This window comes from Alternaria postmessia (assembly GCF_024291825.1).
Source record: "Alternaria postmessia strain BMP 2775 chromosome Unknown scaffold_12, whole genome shotgun sequence".
Lineage (NCBI taxonomy): Eukaryota > Fungi > Ascomycota > Dothideomycetes > Pleosporales > Pleosporaceae > Alternaria > Alternaria postmessia.
The window spans coordinates 323,379-348,249 of record NW_026260085.1 but is presented as its reverse complement, the minus strand read 5'-3'; the positions used below and the strand labels follow the sequence as shown (position 1 = coordinate 348,249).

The 24,871-nt window shown below is 51.8% G+C and overlaps 9 protein-coding genes across 9 annotated transcripts; 3 read left to right on the top strand and 6 right to left on the bottom strand.

Moving 5' to 3' along the window:
* Positions 1 to 456: 456 nt before the first annotated feature.
* J4E82_003005 (uncharacterized protein) lies at positions 457 to 2,517 on the top strand (the record flags this gene model as incomplete). Its single annotated transcript, XM_051729297.1, has 2 exons — positions 457 to 661; positions 767 to 2,517. 2 exons carry the CDS (start codon positions 457 to 459, stop codon positions 2,515 to 2,517), a joined length of 1,956 nt encoding a protein of 651 aa, XP_051591012.1.
* An 821-nt stretch (positions 2,518 to 3,338) lies between these two features.
* On the bottom strand, positions 3,339 to 4,693 carry J4E82_003004 (uncharacterized protein; the record flags this gene model as incomplete). The annotated part of the gene is made up of 2 exons (XM_051729296.1): positions 3,339 to 4,239; positions 4,311 to 4,693. The coding sequence occupies 2 exons, from the start codon at positions 4,691 to 4,693 to the stop codon at positions 3,339 to 3,341; spliced, it is 1,284 nt and encodes a 427-aa protein (XP_051591011.1).
* Positions 4,694 to 4,913: 220 nt separating this feature from the next.
* On the bottom strand, positions 4,914 to 6,240 carry J4E82_003003 (uncharacterized protein; the record flags this gene model as incomplete). Its single annotated transcript, XM_051729295.1, has 3 exons — positions 4,914 to 6,070; positions 6,120 to 6,132; positions 6,187 to 6,240. The coding sequence occupies 3 exons, from the start codon at positions 6,238 to 6,240 to the stop codon at positions 4,914 to 4,916; spliced, it is 1,224 nt and encodes a 407-aa protein (XP_051591010.1).
* A 344-nt stretch (positions 6,241 to 6,584) lies between these two features.
* Positions 6,585 to 7,780, bottom strand: J4E82_003002 (uncharacterized protein; the record flags this gene model as incomplete). The annotated part of the gene is made up of 2 exons (XM_051729294.1): positions 6,585 to 6,889; positions 6,952 to 7,780. The coding sequence occupies 2 exons, from the start codon at positions 7,778 to 7,780 to the stop codon at positions 6,585 to 6,587; spliced, it is 1,134 nt and encodes a 377-aa protein (XP_051591009.1).
* Positions 7,781 to 7,940: 160 nt separating this feature from the next.
* Positions 7,941 to 9,032, bottom strand: J4E82_003001 (putative secondary metabolism biosynthetic enzyme; the record flags this gene model as incomplete). The annotated part of the gene is made up of 1 exon (XM_051729293.1): positions 7,941 to 9,032. The coding sequence occupies one exon, from the start codon at positions 9,030 to 9,032 to the stop codon at positions 7,941 to 7,943; it is 1,092 nt and encodes a 363-aa protein (XP_051591008.1).
* Positions 9,033 to 9,481: 449 nt separating this feature from the next.
* J4E82_003000 (putative secondary metabolism biosynthetic enzyme) lies at positions 9,482 to 10,560 on the top strand (the record flags this gene model as incomplete). The annotated part of the gene is made up of 2 exons (XM_051729292.1): positions 9,482 to 10,386; positions 10,443 to 10,560. 2 exons carry the CDS (start codon positions 9,482 to 9,484, stop codon positions 10,558 to 10,560), a joined length of 1,023 nt encoding a protein of 340 aa, XP_051591007.1.
* Positions 10,561 to 10,717: 157 nt separating this feature from the next.
* On the bottom strand, positions 10,718 to 12,315 carry J4E82_002999 (uncharacterized protein; the record flags this gene model as incomplete). The annotated part of the gene is made up of 2 exons (XM_051729291.1): positions 10,718 to 12,166; positions 12,223 to 12,315. The coding sequence occupies 2 exons, from the start codon at positions 12,313 to 12,315 to the stop codon at positions 10,718 to 10,720; spliced, it is 1,542 nt and encodes a 513-aa protein (XP_051591006.1).
* Positions 12,316 to 13,147: 832 nt separating this feature from the next.
* Positions 13,148 to 14,751, bottom strand: J4E82_002998 (uncharacterized protein; the record flags this gene model as incomplete). Its single annotated transcript, XM_051729290.1, has 2 exons — positions 13,148 to 14,292; positions 14,343 to 14,751. 2 exons carry the CDS (start codon positions 14,749 to 14,751, stop codon positions 13,148 to 13,150), a joined length of 1,554 nt encoding a protein of 517 aa, XP_051591005.1.
* A 1,124-nt stretch (positions 14,752 to 15,875) lies between these two features.
* Positions 15,876 to 23,731, top strand: J4E82_002997 (Type I Iterative PKS; the record flags this gene model as incomplete). The annotated part of the gene is made up of 2 exons (XM_051729289.1): positions 15,876 to 16,061; positions 16,118 to 23,731. The coding sequence occupies 2 exons, from the start codon at positions 15,876 to 15,878 to the stop codon at positions 23,729 to 23,731; spliced, it is 7,800 nt and encodes a 2,599-aa protein (XP_051591004.1).
* Positions 23,732 to 24,871: the final 1,140 nt, after the last annotated feature.

Below are 24,871 nucleotides of genomic sequence, written 5' to 3'. Positions count from 1 at the left end.
TGTAGTCATCGTTGCCGGTGTAAGCAAGGCACCTTTGAGAGAACCGCCCTCACCGGAGCGTGTACTATGGCCCCATTGTAAGAAGCCAAGACGCGTCCCAACTGGGCTCACCCTGACACGGGTTGTTTTCAAGACTTGGAATTCGAACATCACCGGCTATGGCGGAGCTGTCCGGCACTCTCGGCGTGGCTGACAGCAAATCTTGAGCTTGTTTTTTCAGCATGCGATTGCGTGTACCAAGGCGCAGGAAGCCCACGCCCAAGGCCTTGGCTATTTTGTCCTTGATTCCGCCCATTGTGACAGAGATGACAACTAAGTATAAAAGGATACATCCGCTCCGTCGTGATCGTGTAGATTATCACAGTACCATAGTCTCGAAAAAGGTGAAGCTATTTTGTTTTGCACTCTTCTGATCACTTACCCAGGCGGAAGAGAAAGAGCAAGCATACTTTCAAGATGCGGTATTGCACCGCGGCTCAGGCATCGACATGTCTATTGCTCTCGATCTCGTCTTTGACCAACATAGCCTCCGCGTGGCCGACGTACAACCTACATAATTCACAGTTGGGGAAACGTCAGGGGCCAGCTGACCTTCCGCAGCAAGGGAGTCAAGATCAAGAGCCCGTCTTCAACGAAGAGTACGACTTCATCGTCGCAGGTGGTACGTAGTATACACACTCCTGTCCCCTCATAAACTGCTCCAGGAACACTTTCCATTTGCGTTCGCTTGTCAGCATACCTCGATGGTTCTACTAACAGTATGCAGGGGGAACAGCCGGTCTCGTTCTGGCGAATCGTCTTACGGAGTCTGGACGTTTTTCTGTGCTGGTCCTCGAAGCCGGTCCTAGTCCTGAGCAGGTCCTATCACACGAATCACCTGGTGGCAATCAGTTCATCAAAGGCAGTGTTATCGACTGGGGTCTTTTGACCACACCACAAGAACACTTAAACAATCGCACCCTGCAGTACCTTCGCGGACGAACCCTCGGTGGGTCTAGCACGACGAATGGTCTTTACTATGCACGAGGCTCAGCCAGCGTGTACGATCATTGGGCCGAGTTGGGCAACCCAGGATGGGGGTGGAACGATGTGTATCGCCTGTTCAGGAAGAGTACAAAGATGAATGCGCCCACTGCAACACCAGAGCTTTCAGTGTTCAGCCAAGATTACAAGACGTTCGACGCTGATGCGTATGGTGGAGGACCACTTGAGCTAGGCTTCCAAGGATATGTCCCGCCATCTACAGATGGGTTTATTGTCGCTTGCAGCGAAGCTGCGAACATACCTATCGTTGAGGATCTCAATCTTGGTGACGGTGTGGGTGTGAAACACGGAACGGCTACCCTCAACAGTATGCTCCGAAGAAGCTCTAGTTACGACAGTTTCTATGAGCAAGCTCGCAACCGAACGAATCTACGGGTTTTGCATGACGCGCCTGTCACTGGGATCGTTTTCAGCAGCCCATCTGGCAACATGACAAACTCCACTAGCAGCAGACCGCGCGCCGTTGGTGTCAGCTATATCAACCAGCTGACTGGCTTTTCAAGTCAAGCAAGAGCACGTAACGAAGTCATCGTAAGCATGGGTGCTTTTCACTCGCCTCAGCTCCTCATGGTCTCCGGCATTGGCCCAGCTGCTGAATTGGAGAAGGTCGGCGTACAGCCGGTCGTGATTAATGAAAACGTCGGCCGCAATCTCAATGATCACTCCGTGTTCAGTATCATGGCGCGTGCGCAGGATAATGCTTCCACAACCGACATGTCTCGCACACCCCAAAATTTGCGCGCCGCTCAAGAAGCATACTATCAGAACCTGACCGGTCAATACACTGCTCCATCCGGCGTAACGAACGGTTTCCAGAAGCTCACCGAGCAGCAACTCCGCGACATCGGTGCGCAGGCCGTCATCGACGCCGGTCTAGCGAACCAAACACACATTGAATACCTATTTGAGAGTGTCTGGTACCCGTGGATTCCTACACCATACTGGGCGCCACTACCGAATGACTCCTATATCTCTGTCACGGCTTCTAGCATGGTCCAGCTATCCCGCGGTACCGTGACCCTCCGCAGTGCCTCCATGTCTGATAGCCCCCTCATTAATAGTAATTACTATGCCGACCCCACTGATAGCGCTGTCGGTATTGCCTCGTTCAAGTATCTCCGCTCTATTCTTCGCCACCCGGCCTTGTCTCGCTTTACAATCGGGCCGAACGCTGGTGAAGTCAGCCCTGGCCCCGCGGTTGCTGATGACGATGATGAAGCTATCTTGGAGTACATCAAAGCGAACACGATTCCAAACTGGCATGCTACTGGTACGAACCAAATGCTGCCGTTGGAGAATGGAGGTGTCGTAGATAGTAGGTTGAGAGTGTATGGCGTTGATGGATTGAGAGTTGTTGATTGTAGCATTGTACCGGTACTTCCGGATGCTAACATCTTGGCGAGTATTTACATGGTGGCTGAGAAGGGTAGCGAGATGATCAGGGAAGATTGGGGTGATGAGATATCTTACTGAAAACGGAAGTATATGAATGTACATCAAAGTATTTCTATGATATTCCTACGACTATCGAGTATGTGAGCAACTGTCTGAATGTGTAGAGGAGTTTGTCCTATCACTAGAATTAACGTTTGCTTCGCGTCGAATATAGGCCTTGCATATAGCCGCTTCTGCATCGTAGACGCCGAGTCCGGTAGTCGTAGGGATATAGACTTGTACGCGTTCTTGATAGGCGCAGATGAACGCCCTAGTAACTCTAGGATATCATTCTGCAATCGCCTTTCCTGAAGTCTATCTGAACCCGATATTTCCTCGCATGCAAACGCAGTATGGAAGAAATCATTGTAGCCAGCATGATTAATGATAGCGACATTACTATGTTCTTAACTCCTGAATAGCTGCCATACTTGCCTTCCGTCTCTGCTGTCGCCGGCGTTCTCTTCCGTATTGCAATTTATATGCGACACAGGCTCAGATAGAAGTCGCAAGAGTTTCGAGATGTTCATTCTGTCTCCCTCTGAGCGTAGAGAAAGAATCAAACAAGCAAAAGGTCACATGCTATGAATGAGTACATCTATTGCTATCTACGTCGATCTGCCCTTGTTGGGAAGACGATGCAAGATATTGCATGCCGACGATCTCATATGGCTTTATTGGTCATAATCTGGTGGTAGTATCTGGAGCATCGGTCCGACTCCCAACGTCCCGTCGTGAAGCGAAGATACCTTCACCTACATCGGACATGTCAAGCGACGTTGTGCAGATGTGATGAGAGCTTTCGAAATGTTGGGGTGTCAATACAACCTCTCCAAAGATCGCCGTTCGCCATGCCGTTATCAAACCATGCCTGCCCACCTCTTGATGTTACGTTGCTCCTTCGGTATGGCGGGATCGTAAGGTGCAAGCATCTGAGCTTGGCTGATGGATTCCAAAGCGACAACAGCCTCCGAGGTTTGTCCCCAGAGTCTAATGCACAAAGCCGTCCGGTAAAAGTACTTCGCAGCCAGAACGTTAGGTAAGGTCCAGGTGTAGCCATCCTTCCAGTCTCCTTGGTGGCGGCACATGCGGACCACATCCAGGCCAGTCTCCGTTGTGGCACTCCATGAGGCTTCGCGCCACCGAACTATCTCGGCTTGTGTCAAGTTGAGACCGAGTGAGCATTGCAGCGTCGCGAACCTGTTAATCGAAGTTTCTCCATACATTTCCATAAGCTTTGTCCAGGCTTTACTCTCACGCATGCACAGCAACCTCATCAGTGCGTCTCCCCAAATTGAGATTGCACTCTTCATATTGCCTTCATAATACGACTTGACTCCAAGTTCCTTGATCCACGTTATAAGATGAAAGCTGTGGTCAAGATCTTCATGCTCGTCGGATATCATGCTGTTCCCAAGCTTGACCGCAATATTCGGCATGACAGGGCCCCGAAATTCGACGCTAGCAATTTCTCTCAGCAAGAGTAACGGCTTCAATATCGCCTTTTGGGTGGTCTCGGAAAAGAAAGTGGCAAAGTCGTCCCGATACCATGGGCGTTTATGATCGAGCATCGGGGCTACGTCGATGACCATTGTTATATATTTAGATAGCACTGGAGATATTGCGTCTACTTTCTTAAAGTCACGGCAGAACAGCTCAAGATCGTTGACACGAACGATTATACTAGTCGATCGGGAGTCGCATGATTGACCCTGGTATTTGCTGAGTGGGTACGTCGACATAAATATGTCTACCAAATATCTGTATCTGGTCTATCAGTGGGTGTACTTGATGCAATAGTTCAGAGTTTGAGCTAGGAGATCATGACGTACCTGCTGGATTGCGCTGCACGGTGCCCAGTCGCGACTACCGCAACACCCAGACAGCAAAGGATCTTTCGAAGGGGTAGAGCTTGTGTGAGTCGAACGCGAATGAAACGGTTGGTCTTGATCATGACATCGTAGGCTTCGCGATGGATCTGGCTATTGGTACGAAGGATAGTTGGGTTGTTCGTGTGCGGAAGGTCGACAACATGCAATAAGCCAGAACGGTCGTCGAGAAAGGCGTCGCTGCGCTCTCTAGCGCGGTCCGGGGTAGATCCGAAGGAGCAAAGGAGTAAAGCGTATACCTTGTTGCGCAACTCTCCAGGAAGGTCCATGAAGCGGAAGGGTTGTTCTGCGCGTCTTTCAAGACGGCGGATTTTATCGGAGACCATGTTGAGGGCGTCTCACCAAAGGGGCGCGCGATGAGAAAAGAGGTAAGTGCAGGAGAATTGAGAAAGTAGCAATCGAGCGCTTCGGCTAGAACGATTATAGTTCCCCAGCCAATCGCCAAGCTCTGCGGTGAAACCAAGGGCTAGGAACACAAAGGGAAATCACCGTCCTTCAGTAGCAACAAAAAGACCTAAGCATAGGTAGAGATCGCTGAATCTGATTCTAGAGCTGTTGTATCCATGCGAGTATTGTCTCGCGTTCTCTCATGAGTGCAGCATCCCCCGGTTGCAGACGAAGTGCGGCATCGATGTGTTTCAACGCACGATCTGCATTCTGAGGATTTCCTTCTAACCTCATGAAAAGCGCGTACCGGTATCGCAATTTCGCGAGATGCTGAGCGGATGGCCTGAATTTGTAGCCGGATTTCCAGAAGCCTTCTTTCGTCGACCGAAGGGCGGATATGAGTGCACCTTCAGCCAACATTTCGGAACCAAATGCGAAGGTCTGCATGTTGCCAATCTGGATGTGGGCAATGTTGAGCTGCATGAGAAAATATAGTGGGACTATTTGTGACACAAACTCATCACCTCCACGTCGAACCAGATTTGGCCAAGAGTCAGACTGATGCAACTTATCCAGCTCGTATACAGTGTCTTGCCAACCCATGCAGGCCTCTTGTATGTTGTTGTCTTTGAATATTCGTGTATACCGGTCTTTCTCTGCAGCAAAATCTGCTAGAACAGTTGCAGGGTTGGAATATCGGTCTTCAGCGAGGCTTTGACGAACAGCAATTACCAAGGTATCGTCCACGTGGCCGTTAATCTCGACTGATTTATATCCATACAGTTTGGCCATGAGAGGCTTCAACAGCGTTTCCTGCGTCTGTTTGGTGAAGAAACTGGCGAAGGTCGGCGATGTATTGTTGCCTTGAACCAAGTCTAGAACTGGAGCCATAGTAATGGAAATCCTGACTTTATTAACAAAACCCAAATCGTGTAATTGTACATCGTTCAATGCGTCGCAGAAACTCTCCATGTCACTGTGAAGGATCATAGCGCTGACGGGTTCAAATAGACTATGAGGGTCATGTCCGGGATCATGGGTGATAGAGATTTTCCGCGGGCTTTTGAAACCAATGTGCACACTAAGCACGTATCCTTTAAATTTGTCGACGATTTCTTCGTCAATCGCGATCATCCGAATCGCCCGCCCTTTCAAGGGACCCCGCAGGGAATGACCTCGGGACGATGTGATCTTGACGAAGCGGTTACTCTTAACCATGACATCGTAAGCTTCAAGATATGTTTCCTTCGATGTACGCAGTATACTAGTCTCGATATCATGTTTGGCAAGTTCCGGAGTGAAGAAAGACGAGGGCTCTATCGTAGTTGGTGGGGGTCGGAAACTGCATAGTACGATACGATAGACCTTTTTTACGAATCTGTCATTTCCGGAGTCAGTGCACGATACATAAATGGAAACCTGGGTGGCTTACCTCGCCAGGAAGGTCACGGAAGCGGAATGAACTCGAAGACGCCGCAGTAGCCATTGTTGTGTAGGAACGCCTGAGGTTGTGCCTGATAATGTCCGATGACGATAGAGCCACGGCTTATCCAAAGATTTATGACAAGTCACACTTTTGCTTGAGATGATGTGGAAAAGCTGATAGTTGGTATCGAGGTATGTAAGGCGGTTGAGGTGTACAGCGCGGGGAAGCTGACAAGCTGAGCTAAGGTTTGACGCTAAAACGCGAAGACACGTGACCTGGTAAGATAAGCTATCGACGCGTAATACGCCTGGTGTTTCACCCAAGAACTGATCGTGTCCATACTTCGATGACTGCTTTGGTGATTCTAAAGATGATGCGTCAGGCGAAGTGATGTATCGAAGCTACTAAATCAGTGCCAGCTCAACCACCGCCGATTCTGTTTTGTCATGCCTCGCCACCGACACGATCTCCAGCCCAGCCTTCGCCGCAAGCTCCCCAAATGTCTTCTCACTGCGCACCTTGCCGCCAATATTCAGGATGAACATGTCGACGGTGCTGGTATACACGCTGGGCTGTTCGGGACGCAAGTACTCCGCAATCAGCACGCGCGAATCTTCCGCGCAAGCCGCACGCACGTTCTTCAGGATCTGAAGGGCTTCGTGGTCGGACCAGTCGTTCAGAACGCGACGTATATAGTACACGAGGGCACCTATAGCATTCGGTCAGCTCATCCCCGAAATGATGTATCGCGAGAAGTCTCGATTTCTATACCTTTGGTAGGTTGTTCCCCGAAAATGCTGGACCCAACCTTCTTTACTGGTCCCAAAACAGCGGAATCCTTGTGCTCTGCGACCGCCTCGTCAATAACATGCGGCTGATCCTGCAGAACACATCTGGCCGCGGGAATCGCTGGCGTCTCCTCTAGAATGTCTTTCAACGCCTGTCCTTTACCACCGGCAACATCAACAATAAGCACCCTCTTCTCATCCCCTGCAGCATACGTAGCGACCCAGCTGAAATCGTATACCCCCGTGACAGGGATATCGCCATCAATCGCCATCGCGCCATTCATCCTCGTCGCTAAACCTGGAATAGCCGCCATGATCTCGTACGCCGTCTTGTCAGGCATACCCAGCGCGAACCCACCCGGCGACCGATTCGATCTCGGCGGCTCGGCGAGCCCATTCTCTGCGAAATAGGCTGTCCAACGCGTCGTCGGCCCCATGAAGAAGTCGAAGAGATACGAGTAGAATTGCGCGACACGCGGGTCTGTGAAGGCCTTTGACGAGGGTGAATGGGCCACGTGTCCGGGTGCCGGGGATGTCAGCACGCCGATGGAAAGTAGGAAAGCCGCGAATCGTTCGATGAGTTTGTAATCCACTTTCAGCTTTGTTGCAAGGTCTTCGAGAGAGGTACCCTCATCTGGAATGGCATCGAAGATGCCGTGCTCGACGAAGACGCGCATTACTCCCATCTCAGCCATGGACGCAAAGTATCTGCCGATGGGCGTCTCTGCTAGGGAAAACTCGGAAGCCATGATTGAGTACTGGTTGTCTAAGTAAATTGAAGGGACACAGAATGTGAAGATGGTTTGAGGCATGCGAGACTGCGCGAAGACGTTATATATATCGTACGTCTACAAAGCCAAGAATGCATGCATGGTAATCAAGGCTAACCTACTTACCAGCTCCGAGTGGGAAGCTTACACGGCACTAATTCGGTGTTCATTCTCTAATACACAAGCTTACTGGACTCAAGATTCAGTATGCGATCATCGAACCACCTGTAACAGCACTGGTTTTCCCGAACGCATCCCGTACAAGCTCCTGTGCCCAATTAGGCCAGCCTTTCAACCACGATATCGGCGCTCCCCAGCTAGGAATGAAAAGCTGCGCACCGCGTCTCTTAATAATCTGCCTGACAATAACCTCCGCGACCTCCTCCGGCATCATCATAGTCTCAAGAATCTTCGGATCCTGGCCACTCTTCAAGATCATGTCCTCGATTAAAGGAGTGCGCACGAAAGCTGGGTGTGCAATAGTAGTCTTGACACCCGACGCTTTATACCAGATCTTCAATTCACTGGTAAGACCTTCGTGGAACGACAACGCAGCGGTCTTGGTCGCCACATAGTCAGCGTTCGCCGAGTTTGTCAGAAAAGAGTTCACACTCGCTACCGTCACAACATGGCCTTTGTTCTTCGCCACCATGTCCGGGACGAACTGCTGGACTAACCGCCAGTGCGAGAGAATATTTACATCGAAGATACGGCTGAGAAACTCGCTTGGGGTCTTCAAGATCGTGTGAGAACCCGTGATGCCGGCGTTGTTAACGAGGATTGAGGGACGTCCCAGTTCGTTCCGAATCGTGTCGGCTACCTCTGCTATTGCTGTAGGGCTGGAGATGTCGCATCGGAAGCATGTTAGCAGGCTGTTTGATTTGAACGCATTGGGTGCGTCCTGCACATCGAGCACTGCTACGCGGATCCCGTGCGACGTCAGAGTTTCCGCAATGGCTTTACCGATTCCACTGCATCCTCCGGTAACGACTGCTATCTCAGAAGACCAGTTCCAACCGTGTCCTGCGCGTATCTGCCAGTTATTTGTAGCCCACGCGTTTAGCGCTGTGTTGATATCCCTCATCACACCCACAGTGACCAGAAAACCGAGTGTTCGAATTAGATTGGATGGGTTGATGGTTCCGGAGAAAGACGCTGCTTCCAATGCGTCTCCCCATGTCTGTTCTGGGGTGCACAGCAGTAATCCGAGAATTGGCCCGGTGATGATCGGCTGGAAAGCACATTTGGCGATGAGGGTTAGCCCTTTGAAAGGGAGCTCCACGAGTGCAGGCATGGTTTCGAGCGAACTGGTAGAGAAAGACAAATAACTACCAACGGCCTTGTCTTTCGATGCCTTGAATGTCACGATGCGAGTCGCACGCTAGCATGGAAGGTACCCACTTGATTGGCTAGGCGGTAATCCGGTGGCTTTGGGGAACTTCCGGATGCGACTCGGTGTCCTTCAGCTAGGCGGAAATTCGGTGGCTCTTGCGCTCACCGACAAAATCTAGAGCTTTTCTGGCCAGGCCACGATTCTACTTTTCTGAGATCTGGATAAAGAGGATAACGCCGGGGTAGTCGACTGCTGCAGGGCTTGCGAATACGATGCAGGGCCTTTTCGACCCACAAATAGAGACACCTCATTGTTTAGGGCTTATTGCTGCAACCAAAGTCACTGATATTGTAAGGTACTCCGACAGTGGACCATGAACAGCACTTCTGAGTATCGATACGACAGTCAACATGTCTTCATGGGACCCAATCCGCAGCCGCCTCATTTTCCAAAGTGGCATAGGCTTCATATACCGCCAATTGTTCATGCACCCTCCTCCAATCGCAGCAGACGTCAAACTTGACGGCCAGACAGCCATAGTCACCGGATCAAATACCGGTCTAGGGCTCGAAGCAGCACGGCAGCTTCTCCAGCTAGATCTCTCTCGGCTGATACTAGCCGTCCGGTCTCAAGCCAAAGGCGATGCCGCGGCAGAAACTCTCCGCAATGAGTTTCCAATCGCTCAAGTCGAGGTCTGGATCCTAGACATGGAAGACTTCGAGTCTGTCTCTGCGTTTGCCATGAAATGTCAGACTTTAGGTAGGATTGACATTGTCATCCTCAATGCTGGTGTGCAGAATAAGGACTGTATTGTCTCGACCAAGACAGGAAAAGAGCAGACCTTCCAAGTCAACTACCTCTCAACAATCATGCTAGCTGTGCTTCTCTTGCCGACTCTAAGGTCCAAAGGAGGTCTGGGTGGAAAGCCAGCTAGACTTACGGTTGTGACATCTACCACCGCATATTTTGCGGATTTCAATCACGAGAAACCAATCTTGCCGCAGTTTGACGAGAAATACGATCCTACGAAGTGGTATGCCCGCGAGAAGTTGTTGCAGATGGTTGTTCTGAGAAGACTGGCAACGCTGATCAACCCGGATGAGGTGATTATCAACACGGTTTGCCCGGGGTTGGTAGGAGATACGGAGATCTGGCGCACCATCAACACAAGTATCGTTTTGAGATACATGTTCTCAGTTTACTTTGCTCTGTTTGGCAGGAGCTTGAAAGAGGGTGCCAGTACATACGTTCATGCCGTGGCAGTCGCGGGGCGAGAAAGTCATGGAGGCTTTTTGAGCGAGTGGGGAGTACGCCCGTAAGTGAAGGTCCACTCGACTGCGTTTCGACCAGTCTTCGCTGACATCATACCAGATACCCTGTTTTGATGTATTCAAAGCGCGGCGAGGATTTTCAGAAGAAGGTTTTGAGCGAAACCAGGAATCTTTTGTCATCCCTGGACGTCTCACAAGACTTAATGTATGAGTTCTAGTCAGAAGATCGAAAACTGTTGGTGTTCATCGGAGTTTTCGACCGGCATCGGAACGTTCCGGTACGCGGAATCCACACCCGAGTATCTTCGAGCGGAGCTACGTCCTTCGTCCACGCTGCAATAGCATTGTAATCTTTACCTGGCTGACTGTACGAATCTATCTCAACTGCTCTGTTCTAAGACTAAATCTAACATTCAACGGCGGGTGCACGTAAGAAGCGCGCACGGGTTGATCATGCCATGGCTTGTCGTACCACTCGCGATCTACGAGCTCAATATCGTACTTCCACAGCAGCCGGGCCATGATCTGCTTTATCTCAGAATGCGCAAGATTCTGACCAATACAGCTGCGTTTTCCTGTTGAGAAGGGCTGAAACGCCACTTTCTTATCGCCTTCAAAGCGAGGGTCTCCAAGCCATCGTTCAGGAGCAAAAACCTCTGGCTCGGTGAAGTTAGCTGGGTTATGATACATTGCCCAATGCCATATATCCACGCATGTTCCTCCGGGAAGGAAGTGTCCACCAACGACCTCGCCATGGCGTTGGATCAGTCGCGGCACGGAGCCTACAGCGGCTGGGTAGATACGCAGGGTCTCATCTATGACGGCTGTAAGATACTTGAGTCGCTGCGCGCTGAGAAGAGTGATCTGTTGTTCACTATCAAAAGATGAGTCAATCTCTTCTTTGAGCTTGGTGAGCACCTCTGGATGGGTGCAGAGTAGGTAAGTCGCGCCGGTAAGTGCGAGTGCAGTCGTTTCCGATCCAGCCACGACGAAGATGCTCGCGTTATGACAGATTGCTTCAAAGGAAAGGCCTTCTTTCCCCTTAGCATGATCAGACTTCATACCATCAATGAAGTCTGGTCGAGTAGGCTCCAAAGCCAAACGTTTCGCGACCTGGGTACGCATGAACGTGTTATGCTTCAGGATGATCTTCGCAGCAAGGACCTTAACAAGAGGGCCCACCATCGCCTCCAACAACGGATATGCCCGCCGAAAATGCGCCATATCATGCTGCGCAACGAAGAACTCTAAGATCGTCGCAATCCACGGGTGGAAGTCTCCCCGCTCCAGGTTCCCAAAGGACTCGCCGAAGCTGAGATCGCCAATGATGTCAAACGAGAAATAGTTGAACCACTTGGCCAGATCGAGGGGTCTTCCCTTAGCATAGTGTTCTTCAAAGCAGCTGAAGAGGTTGTTGACATGGTGCTGAATAATGTGCTCTTGACGCTGCATCCCCTGGGCCGAGAATCCTGGGGCTATCAGTTGACGTTGGTATGTATGAGTTTTTGTGTCGGCCCCGATGATGCCTGATGCGACTTCAGCCACGAAGCCTGGATGCTTGAGGTTTTCCGGCTGACCGGGCTTACGGTGTCCGTAAACCTCCTTCCATGCTGTTGCGTGGAGACATGACACGGAGTTTGGACTTGTGCGGACGACCCCGCCATACTTCTGATGTAACGCGAGGATTTGTTTATGTGGCGTATCAGAAACGGATGCCAGGAAAAGTGGTGTAGACGAGATAGACCACAGAAAAGGACCAGGTACTTGCTTAAGTGGATTGAGGTAAAGGTTGTAGACAACAGTCCAGAGAGTATACACCAAGGCCTTTAACACAGATTAGTGGACTTGTGTCTTGCGTGGTGTTCACTTGGGTTCTTTACCACGCATATAGTTACTCCCATAATCATCCATATCGAAGATAGCTCGTCATATCTGGCGACCCTTTGAACGAACCATATTGTTGCGGTGCCCATCGCGCGTATATGGAAGCACTACTGTTGCGAATAACTGTTCGATAAGCGTAAGGAAAGTATGTTGATACCAATCCAAGCATGGGATTGGTGGGTATATCTGCTTAGTAGGTGTCTAGTAATCGGCCACTCGTATTCGCGGTGCGGTAATGCTCATCCGTGAGCAACGTCTTGCGTATACGATGTACGATATGCGGAAGTTGTCGGTATCCGGTACCAATGTGGACCAAGGATTATTCCGCGAAGATGAATGACTGAACGACGATTCAACCGAGTACGATGTCGCATGTCTGTTCGGCGTTTTCCACAACCGGCCTACTTTCAGGTCGTAAGCCACCCGCATTGCTCCACCACCTATGCGCGATACAGCCTGGGTACCCAGGTTGTTGGATAAACGGATGTTGTCTTTTCAACTTGTTGACGACCAAGAATGCCCGTCAGACTAAGAGCTTAGTTTCGGTGGTAGTCAGCAGTGGTCTGTGGCACTATGTCGGACATTCGGTAGATTTCTTGCATTACACCGCTGGATATCCTAGGACTCATGCTAACGGTGGCTTGCGAGTCAGGCTGTGGGTACCTGAGTTAGTGCGGACCCTGAACCGGAAGTTCCGATCGGAATCGGAACGTCTGGGGAAATGCACGCCTAGATAACCTGCAGACCGGGACAACAAGGACGTAGCCTAGATTCCAGATACTGGCGCGATCCAGCGTCAGTAGGAATTTGAATCCAGCATGGTATAAGGAGTATGAGGATATCATGTCTTGCATGCTAGTCGGATATATTCATCACAGTCTCTGATCGCCCAAAACGTCTGCAAATCTTTCAATCTCAGCGCTAAGCAGTATTCTTGCAACGCGGCACGAAGTTGCAAACTACGGCCTCAGCTGGCTTAAGGTTAAGCTCGACCTTGATCTTCATCTCTTCCGTGCCTTTGTCTCCATCACCGCCAAGTCCACACCACTCAATCCTCTCAAACTCTTGAAGAAGTCGCACCAGGATATACTGAATCTGGAATCGACCAAAGACTCTCCCAGGGCATTGACGTGGCCCGATGCTAAAGGGTAGGTAGTCGCCGTACTTTGGCGACCAAGTGTCCCATCGAGAAGGATCCCACACATCGGCATCTGCGCCGACCTTAGCTTTGTTGCGCTGGAGGCCAGCGACTGAGTAAACAATGATTTGTCCTTTTGAAACCGATACTGGATCTCTCCCATCTGGGCCGCCGCCGACGGGCAGAACCGCATCACTTCTGGCCTCCCGAATGTTGAGGCCGAGTGGGTGGTACATTCTCATGGACTCTTTGACTGTGTTGGCTAGGAGATATAATTTCCTTAGTTGAGCTGTTGTAGGAATTGCATCCATGCCGATATGCACTTCAATCTCCTGCTGAAGTCTTTTCCACAATGCTGGATCGCGGGCCAGATGGTATATGGTCCACGTGGAGAGGATAGCACCCGGGTCCTTGGAAGCCATCAGGACTGCTATGAGCTGGCCTCTTATGAAATATCGATCGTTCGGATGCGTGGCGACCAGATCTTCGACAAGATTAAACTCTTTCTCCGTCTTGAGATCTGTCTGGTTGTTGATCGGCAGAGCCAGCGTCTTTTCGATGAGGTCGTTGATGTAACGCGTCAATTCGCGATATGCCTTGGGTGCAAAGAGCCAGTCAGGAAACAAGTTTGCAAGGCGGCCAAAAAGTAGACGATTGGTATTGTAGGTCAGCAGATCTTCCGTGGCTTTACGGAAAGGCTGTTGGTTCGCTGATAGTGAGTTTGTGGATTCCCCAAGGAAAACTTGGCTCACGAGATCGAGTTGGAACCTGTCGACCACATCGTACACATCGACCCTCACAGGCGAGCTTTTGATCAGTTTGAGAAGCTTCTGCATGTGTTCCTCAGCTACAGGTATGTCGTCTGGACGAACGCGGGAGACATGCGGCTCTAACTGCTCCCTGCTCGTCTTCCACAAAGGTCCATCCGCTAAAATGACGTCAACAGCTGTATTATGCAGTGTCCGAGATCGCACTCACTTGTGAAGACGGAGTCTCCCAATATACTACTGAACACATCATGTGGCGTCTGCCCTTTAGCAAAGTCCGCGAACTGATCTGCTTGGATAGCCTTGATGTTCTCCGCTCTATCGGTGATGAAAATATCACCCCCTAGTAGATTCATCTCGATAGTGCGACCAGGAGTATTGAGGACTTCCTCGCATACGTATTCAACGAATGTGTTCGAATGTAGACGTGTTACGAGTTTCCAAGCCATATCCAGTCCGAAAGGAAGTTTGTACGGAATGCGCGGAGCATGCGGAATCGATGACTTAGACTTCTTGCCATTGTGCAATCCGGTCCTCAGAACTGAGAGGAATATGATCGTGACAATGCCGTAAAGAAGAAGTTTTGAGGAGTCAGTGTCCAAGGATGTTAGAATGCTCATGTTCGAAGTTGCCTGCTTTCTAGCTGGAAGTTTCCATCAAAGAGAAGGAAGCGGTAGGTTGTGTTTGATGAGAAACGGTGAGCATTGGGCGTGAGTGAGTTTCCAGATCTGGACCGCTACTGCTTGTTGTCCCGTAGGAAGTCAAAAACTCCAGACTGCAAAAAGACGGCATAAGCACGTATCACATAGCCTGGCTCTGGCACTAGACTTTCCAAGTACTTCTACGATAACAGTCCGAGGTGAGTCCGGGTAGATTGAAGAAGCCGAATTTCGAGCTGGCGCGTATTCGCGGTCATGGCACTCACCACCGCGAACGCCCCCGGATCACCACTTCCGACGCTGCCGGTAAACCAGCGCCATCACATAATCAATCAGCCTAGAGTAGTCGTAATCGGGTCTTCACGGCACGAGCACGAAGACAAGAAGGTGCAGCTGGCGCATCGGAGCGTCTCTCGGATTTTCTGAAGTTCTTACGTGGCTCGGCACGAGCCCGAGCCACGCGCTAACCTATACGGTGAAGCTTGTCATCAGCCGCACGGTTATCTAATCACCGCTGCAACTAACAGCAAGGCAACTTTCATCGACTAGTCCTCTCGTCTTCTGTCGTCTCAAACACCCCGAGCCAAAAAGACCCGAAGCCAGGCAACAACATGGGGTGCCTGCATCCTTTACTACACGTGGCCCTCCAAGTATCACCGTAGGCTAATGACTCGGGCCTACTTGACCGTTTACTCATGGAAGAAACCGTTCGACTTGTAACATGGGGTGCCTGTAGCGTCGTATTTGCAGATGCGGCTCTCACAGTATCACCGTAAGCTAACAGCTCGGGCTTACTCAACCTTCTGGATGAAGTAGAAACGCTTTGGCCCTGACACTATTCAGGAATCAGCTCGGTGTGTCTACTCAACCAGATGTTGATGCGAGGCTGGCGTGTAGTTCTCGGCCAGTCGTCAAGTCTACCTAGGTATTTAGTATAGATTCGTTGATGTTCGTGTAACAGATCAACTTTATTGATACTCCAGATCTCCTTGCGTCCGTTACTGTCTCGAACAGCGCTCCGCAAACTTTAACATAACACCTGGAAGCAATTGGATTCAGCGAGTCACATACTGCATATCGCAACCATGGCTACGGACAGGACGACTCCCATAGCCATCATTGGCATGAACATGAAGTTCCCGGGCGATGCAGTATCTGCACAAGCCTTCTGGGAGCTACTGATGAGCGCGAGGAACGTATCAAAAGAGATACCGTCTGATAGATTCAACATAGATGCTTTCTACCATCCCGACCCGAATCGGTTAGACAGTGTAAGTCCAAACGACGATTTCTGACATCTGAAGACCAACCAAGCTGACTCCGGTAGTTACGCATCCGCCATGCACATTTCATGGAAGAAGACCCCCGGAGTTTCGACGCACCCTTTTTCAACATGTCATACGCAGAGGCATCAGTTCTAGATCCGCAGCAGCGTGGTCTTCTTGAGGGCGCCTACCGCACATTCGAAAACGCGGGTATACCCATGGAAACACTGTCTCGATCTCCCACATCGGTCTACTGTGCATCTTTCTCCCGAGATGGCGAAACAATAACTGGACGCGACTTTGCCGCACAATCGCGTTATCACGCCACTGCCAATGGCTCATCCATGCTGAGCAACCGTGTCAGCCATTTCTTCGATCTAGCGGGGCCATCTCTTACGGTTGATACAGCCTGCTCATCGGGATTATATGCCTTGCATCTCGGCGTGCAGAGTATTCTCGCTGGTGAGAGCGCCATGTCGCTTGTCTGCGGCGCGAATACATTTATTACACCCGAGAGCCAAGCACTTGCGCTCAGCAACGGCGGATTCCTAAGCGTTGACGGAAAGAGTTATAGCTTCGATGAGAAGGCGAATGGTTATGCAAGAGGCGAAGGATTTGGTTTCGTCTTGCTCAAACCGCTGGAAGCCGCCATAAGAGATAAAGACGTTATCAGGGCAGTGATCCGGGCCACGGGTGCGAATCAAGATGGTCGAACACCCAGTATCACACAGCCGAGTCAGCAGGCGCAGCTTGATCTGTTGCGAGACACATATCGTGTTGCAGGCCTTGATGTTGCTGATACGGACTATGTTGAGGCTCACGGCACCGGGACACCGGTTGGCGACCCCATCGAAGCGGCCGCTATAGGAGAGGCTTTCCGCGATGGTCGCAAGTCTGATAGACCACTGTATGTTGGTTCAGTAAAATCCAATATTGGTCACTTGGAGGGCGCTTCGGGTATGGCTGGTGTGATCAAAGCCGTTCTCGCGCTGGAGAAGGCTGTGATTCCGCCCATCGCCATGTTCGAAAAGACGAATCCTGCTATTGACACAGAGTATTTGCAGCTTGCCTTTCCGAAGGGACCAGTGCCATGGCCGCAAACGGACATCCGTAGGGCATCCGTGAGCTCCTTCGGATATGGAGGGAGCAACGCCCATGTGATCCTCGACGACGCATGCAACTACCTGCGCAGTCACGGCTTGAGTGGCCTGCATCAATCAATTGGCGAGCCCACAGCTACCAATGGACACACCAACGGATGCACAAACGGACATAACAACGGACATACCAACGGCAACGGCACCATCCCATCCGCAACCCCGTTCGCCATCATCCCTTTCTCAGCAGCAGACAGCGACGGCACGACGCGCCAAGCAGCGACCCTCCAAGACTTCCTCTTGTCACGCGATACCCCCCACGCCCCAGATTACCTCTCAGACCTGACCTATACCCTCTCCTCGCACCGATCTCTACTCAGCTACCGTTCCTTCGCCATTGTCTCCTCCCTTACCGACGATCTCACAGCCCTCCTTTCGCCGAGCATATTCAGCAGCACCTCTTCCGCCCCCGATCTCTCATTCGTCTTCACGGGACAAGGCGCGCAATACGCGCGCATGGCTATCGGTCTTCTGCACTATTCCATCTTTCGCCAAAGTCTCACTGATTGCGACGATTATCTCAAAACCCTGGGAAGCACGTGGTCTGTGCTAGAAGAACTTGAGAAGGACAAGGACGTAAGCAAAGTCAGCAAACCGGCACTATCGCAGCCCCTCTGTACCGCCATACAAATTGCTCTTGTAGATCTGCTGCGCACGTGGGGCATTGTTCCTCGCGCTGTAGTTGGGCATTCGTCTGGTGAGGTCGCGGCTGCATACTGTGCAGGCGGACTAGATCGTGAGAGTGCATGGCGGGTGGCTTACTTCCGTGGTGTTGTGGCCGACAAGCTGGCTTCTGACCAAGCGAGTGAGAAGACCACGATGATGTCGGTGGGCTTGGGTAAAGAGGCTGTTGAGCCGTATCTAAAGGCTGAGCCATCGGTGACGGTCGCGTGTGAGAACAGCCCTGTCAACGTCACATTGTCGGGTCCCGTCGTGGCAATTGCACGCTTGTGTGAGGCGCTAGAGGCCGAGGAGGTTTTCGTACGGAAGCTGCCTGTGACAATCGGGTATCACTCCGAGGCGCTGCGGGATGTTGCAGGGGAATATGAGGGCTTGCTGGCCGGTATATGCGCTCCAGCAAAAGGCAGCAAAGCGCCGAGCACTGTCGCATTCTTCTCGTCCACCGAAGGCAGTTTCATCACGTTGGAGGGTCTTGCAAGACCAAGCTACTGGGTGAAGAACCTTCTATCACCAGTTCTCTTCACCGACGCTGTAACAGCGCTGATAAGCGAGCGCAAGCAAGCTACCAAATTCCTTGTTGAGATCGGCCCTCAATCTGCTCTTCGACGGCCAGTCAAAGATATCCTTGCGCACCTTGGTGAAGGCCAGGATAAGTGGACATATGCAGCTGTGCTTAACCCTCGTCAACCCGACATCCAGTCTCTCCTCGAAACCATCGGTGCCCTTTGGAGCGCCGGTCTACCCATCGATCTCAACATTCCCAACCAAGCCACTCTGAAGCCCATGACCCAGCCAAAACGAGTAACAGACCTTCCAGCCTACCCCTTTTCCAGGGCCAAGCTCTACTGGGAGGAACCCCGCATCAGTGCCCTCTACTCGCAACGACCTTTCCGGAGGCACGCCCTCCTAGGTCTACGGGAGAACGACTTCAATCCCCAGCAACCAACATGGCACCACAAGATTCGTCTCGCCGAAGCTCCTTGGATTGTTGACCATGCGCTCGAAGGCTCGCCTCTCTACCCTGGCACAGGCATGCTCGTAATGGCCATTGAGGCCGCACGGCAACTTCTCCCACCCAACGCGGCAATCAGTGGGTACAAGCTCGAAAACGTGCGGTTCATGCGCTCTGTTCCGGTGAATGAGACGGAAAAGGGCACTGAGGCGAAAATCTACCTCCAGCCGCGTCGACATACAGCCAAAGACGCTGCTCAAGGCGTATACGACTGGCGGGTGTTTACGCTCGGAGGCGACGAGTGGATTGAGTGTGCTTTTGGCAGCATTCGTGTTGAACTTGAGGATGCGGAGGCCTCGCCCGAGACAGTCGCACGCAAAGCTAGGTGGACAAGCGCCGTGAGCGAGGAGCACGCAACCGCGGCAAAGCAGTGCACGTTGAGTGTACAGAGCGGGCAGCTGTATGAAAACCTGAGCAAGAAGTCTGGATTTGACTACGGGCCATATTTCCAGGGCTTGCGAGATATCAAGTACTCCCGCAACGGGTGTGCGTCGGGTACTCTTGCGCTGCGGGATTATGCGAAGAATATGCCATACGCCCAGGAGGATCCATGTGTGATTCATCCTACAACGTTTGACTCGGTATTCCACGTTGGCTTTGTCTCGTTGAGCATGGGCGGGTGGGAGGCCATTCCAACACTCATGTTCAGCAATCTCAAGGAGCTTTGGGTTTCGCACAAGTTATTCACAGTGCCTGGCAATCCACTGCTGCACGTTGCAACAAAGGAAGTCGCTCGCACATTTAGAGAGTTTGAGTGGGATGCTAGCACCCTCCTTGCTGAGACTGGTGAGCCGGTCATTGTGGCAAGAGGTGAGCGTGGAACCGTGATTGCTGGCGCAGGTAGCAGCACTCGCGATGACGACGACGGCGCCAGTCGCTTTTCGTACGGCATTGACTTCAAGCCTGACCTCTCGCTGCTTAGCAAAAAGGAGACGGAGGACTATCTCAAGGCGCTCTTCGCGCGCGACCCACAATTCTCACCAGACCCTAAGGACGCCGAGGCTGTCGACCGCGCAGATGCTATCGCATTGTATTTCATCGAGCAAGCACTAGAAAAGATTGAGAACGGCGAACCAGTGGAGTTTGACAACCACTTAACCAAATACGTAGACTTCCTGCGCAAGGTCCGCGCGAACAGGGAGAAATATACGTTGGAGTCACGGGGGCTAGGTCATTTGAATATCGAAGATGTCTTGCGCGAGGCAGATGATGAGCCAACACAGAAGCTGGTGAAGAAAGCGGGCGAACATCTTTACGGTATTCTGGCCGGGACAGATAACGCGTTACAGATCATATTTGAGGGCAATCTTGCCAATGACTTCTATCACTGCGACTTTTACTCACGCCATTACCGCAAAGCTGGCGCATACATGAGCATCCTGGCACACGCAAATCCTCAGCTCAGAATTTGCGAGGTTGGTTCAGGAACAGGCAGTGCCACGTCCAAGGTCCTACCGTTCTTGGTCGACACTGAAGGTCTCCAAGGCGATCAGCTTGTGCGTTTCGGTGAGTATGCTTACACAGACGTCTCAGTCGGTTTCTTCGAGAAGGCGCGCGAGAAATTCGACTTTGCCGAAAAGCACATGCGCTTCGCCAAGCTTGACCTGGAGATCGATCCCTCTCTACAAGGTTTTGAGCTCGGCAGCTACGATGTGATCATGGCTTGCAACGTCGTCCACACTACATCGGATCTTATGAAGTGCCTCCGCGATCTCCTTGCACTCTTGCGCCCAGGCGGCAAACTGATCATGATGGAGACTACTGTTGACAACATCCGCGACGGCATCATCTTCGGCTTGCTACCCGGATGGTGGATGCGCGAGGGCCATTGGTGGGAGGGTGAGGATGTTGACGCCGTACCAGGAGAAGATGAGGCGCTGGGACCTATTCTTACTGAAGATGGATGGGACGCTGCACTGAAGACGGCAGGCTTCTCAGGCGTGGATATGGTATTTAGAGACAACGAGTACAAACCTCGTCACCGCGTCTCAACGCTCGTCACCACAAGACCAGAAGAGGTGAAGGTTGAAGCCGCACGCGAGAGCTGGGTTATCGTCACAGATCCCACGAAGTCTGCATACGCCGATGTGCTGAGATCAAGGCTGGCCGCTGTATCATGGATCGGAGAGACCGAGACATACACACTCGACGGCCTTGTTGCTGCTGGGCTGGAGCTAAGCAACACGAATGTCATTAGCTTGCTCGAGCTAGACACTTCCCTCCTGGGCACTATCGCAGGGCGGCAGTTTGAGGCTCTCAAGAAGATTAGCTTGGATGCTAAGACCGTCCTCTGGGTCACACGCGGTGGCAGTCCCGGTGCCAGCAACCCTGCCGCCGAGATGGCAGTCGGCTTCTCGAGAAGTATCTGCTCTGAGCGAGGTGATCAGGCCTTCGTAATCTTAAGCTTAGAGACGGACGATTCGACTGAGGGGACGAGCCATGTACTCCGTCTCATCGAGCACTTGCACAAGATAGGAGGAGGGAAGAGCGCAGACGCTGAGTCCGAGTACGCAGTAAAGAACGGCCTTATACATATTCCGCGTGTCGTCCCACAGAAGAGCGTCAATCACACTCTCGCCGAGCGCGCGAAACTGCCCGACAAACTCACATTCACGCTCGGGCAAGCTGATCTCAAACCGCGCATAAAGTTGACCATCCAGCAGCCTGGTCTCCTCGACACTCTCTACTACACTGAAGTTCCAGCCCCTAGCAACGAGCTGCAATCCGGCGAGATCGAGATTGAAGTAGCAGCCGCCTCCCTCAACTTCCGCGATGTAATGATTTCTTTAGGCCAAGTTCCTGGTGATGGCCTCGGTCTTGAAGGATCTGGTACCGTCAAACGTGTCGGGCCAAACTGTACTTTGCAACCTGGCGACCGCGTCATGTACTTCATCTTCTCGACAGGTGGTTGCTGTGGGACTTATGTCCGCTGCGACGAGGCGTCGACGCGCAAGATCCCCCGCGACGATATTCCATTCTTGGACGCGGCTGCTATTCCTGCTGTATGGGCTACAGTTGTGTATGCATTCGATTACGTAGGCCGGCTACGCAAGGGCGAGAGCGTCTTGATCCACGCTGGTGCTGGTGCTGGTGCTGTAGGCCAAGCTGCTATTCAGCTCGCGCAACTTCGCGGGGCGAACGTCTTCGTCACGGTAGGAAGCAAATGGAAGCGCGAGTTAGTGAAGAGGCTTTACGGGCTCGCTGATGACCACATCTTCCACAGCAGAGAGGCCAGCTTTGTCGATGATGTGTTCCACGCCACAAACAACCGTGGTGTCGATGTCGTCCTCAACTCTCTCGGCGGAGAACTCCTTCAACATTCATGGCGCTGCACTGCGCCCTTTGGCCGCTTCATCGACATCGGCAAAGCCGACATACTTGCCAACAACACACTTGAGATGGGCCATTTCTTGCGCAACGTCACCTTTGCAGCCGTGGATGTTGCGGGAATGTACGCCGAGAACAAACCACTGATGCAACTCGTACTCGACGATGTGTTTAGCCTGTTTGCGGCGCATCCTGAGCTTCATAACCCCAAACCGCTGCATGCATTTCCCCCGAGTAAGATCGAGGAGGCGATGCGTGCATTGCAGGGTGGTAAGATTGCTGGAAAAGCGGTCATCGACTTTGAGACATCTGGTGATGTGGTGGTATATCAACCTGCGCGAACGCCTTCGTATGGATTTGACGCGCAGGCCACTTATGTTATCAGTGGTGGATTGGGCGGGTTAGGGCGCGAGATCATGCGCTGGATGGCCTTTCGCGGCGCGCGGCATTTCCTCGTCACCTCATCCCGAGGTGTAGCCGGGCGCACTGATGTCATCGCCTTCATCAAAGAGATGGAAGCTCAGGGAGTCGAGATCCACGCTCCGGCATCAGATATCTCCAATCGCGCTGTCCTGCAGGCGACGCTAGAGGAGGCTAGCAAGACACTACCCCCGATCAAAGGATGCATCCAGGCAGCCATGGTGTTGTCAGACAACATGCTTTCAAACATGACTGCTGAGCAATTCCACCGTGCCCTGGCACCCAAGTACCAAGGCTCTTGGAACCTCCATGAGCTCCTGCCAAAGGATATGGACTTCATGGTCTTCCTCTCTTCCATGAGCGGTATCATCGGCAACCCCGCACAAGCCAACTACGCTGCAGGTAACACATTCGAAGACGCGCTTGCACGTCACCGCGCCGCGAGCGGGCTCAAGGGCGTCTCGTTCGATCTCGGCTTGGTTCTAGAGGCTGGATGGGCGAGCGACAACTTCGAGGACGTGACAAAGAGCTTGCGTGCTGGACTGGGCGGCTTGACGCAGAAGCAGCTGATGGCGATTCTGGACGTCCTGTGCGATCCATCGTATGACTGTGCGGGCGCAGCAGCGCAGGTGGTGAACATCCATGATAAGCCTGCGAAGCTGTATCGTATGTTCCAGGATGGCGTGTTGCACTGGGTAGGCAAGCCGTTGTTCAAGAACCTCCTTCGTCTGGGACAAGTCGAGCTGGTCAACAGCACTGGAGGTGGCAGCGGACGCGATGCGACAGCGGTCGACTACCTGGCCCTCATCAGAGCGGCGGCTGATGCTGAAGAGGCTACGCATATTGTTACCATGGCGTTGCTCGGGAAATTAGGCAAGTCGCTGTCGGTGCCGGCCGAGAGTCTGGATGTCGGCAAGCCGGCGTATGTGCTTGGTGTTGACTCGCTCATTGCGGTTGAGCTGCGATACTGGTTCCTCAAGCAATTCGGAGTCGAGGTCCCCGTGTTCGTGATATTGAAGAAACAGCCAACCGTCGAGTTGTGCCGGCACGTAGCGGAGCAGGTCGTTGCCGCCACATAAGTATGTTATCATTACCAAGTGGCAGCTTTTCCATGCTCTGGCTTCATAAGACGATTGACGCACCGCTTACTTCTGCATACGACTATAGGACACTGAAAAATAGTCCACCCGCGTGATCCGTCAAAACTCGCAGTGCTGTGTTGAGGTCGAGCGGCTGCAGCGTATGGGTTGAATGAGGGGGATATACGGCAAAGAGGATCCTATTCTGATCACAGTAGTCAATAAAGTCCATTGTGAGGTGAGATCTATGCCCATCTAGAATCAGTAATCGATAGCTTGATCGTTCCTTCGCCTTTGTACTGCGATCAAACACCTGTTTGAGCCACGCTAGGCCAATCTCATTGTTCGCCCAGCCAGAAGGGGATTAGGATATATGAGCCTGATGGACATCAGGATCAAGATGAGATCCATCCGCGCAGACGCAGGCTGTAAGCGAAATCCACTCGCGAGAGCCGTCTTGCATAGTACTCCTAACCTTCTGATCCTCATATGAAACTCTACTGAAGCTCCTTTTTGAGCAGCCAACAACTACAAGCATAAAGCCCTTCTCATCCATATTGTATGTGTGCTCCGGCTCAACCTTGTAATACTCTATTTTCTCCGTCAGTAGCTCGAAGTATCGCGTGCACTTTGCACTAGAATCGGCGGCGCGATGTTGGCAGTCCATAGACGTTGACCATCGGGGCGTGGGCTCGTTGGCATGCCTCTGGACAAAGTGATCAACCCAGCTAATAGAGAAGCGTTTTTGTTTTGAATATTCCTTTTTTGGCAATATCGGAGGGGTAATTTTGAATCATCTCTCTTCTTTGTTGTAAGTGAGCCTCTGTAAGCTACTGTATGTACTTTATAAGCTCATCCTTCTCCTGTGGTCGTAGGTTGCGGCGTGTTAAACCTGATTCTTCTTGCGAACGCGTCTGGCCTCGGTATTTGCGTGTCAAAGTCGAGCGCACAGCTCTATGCTTTTCTGCTATTTTTTACCTATAGAATTTGATCTTTAGTTGCAAAAATATCACACTCTGCAATAGCTCCTCTTAATCCTGTTGTGTTGTGAAGCTGTTGTATTAAGAATAATGGCCGCATTACGCGTCTCAGCGCATTTAGGAATGGCGCGCACGGACTGCCAAAACACGGTACTGGACT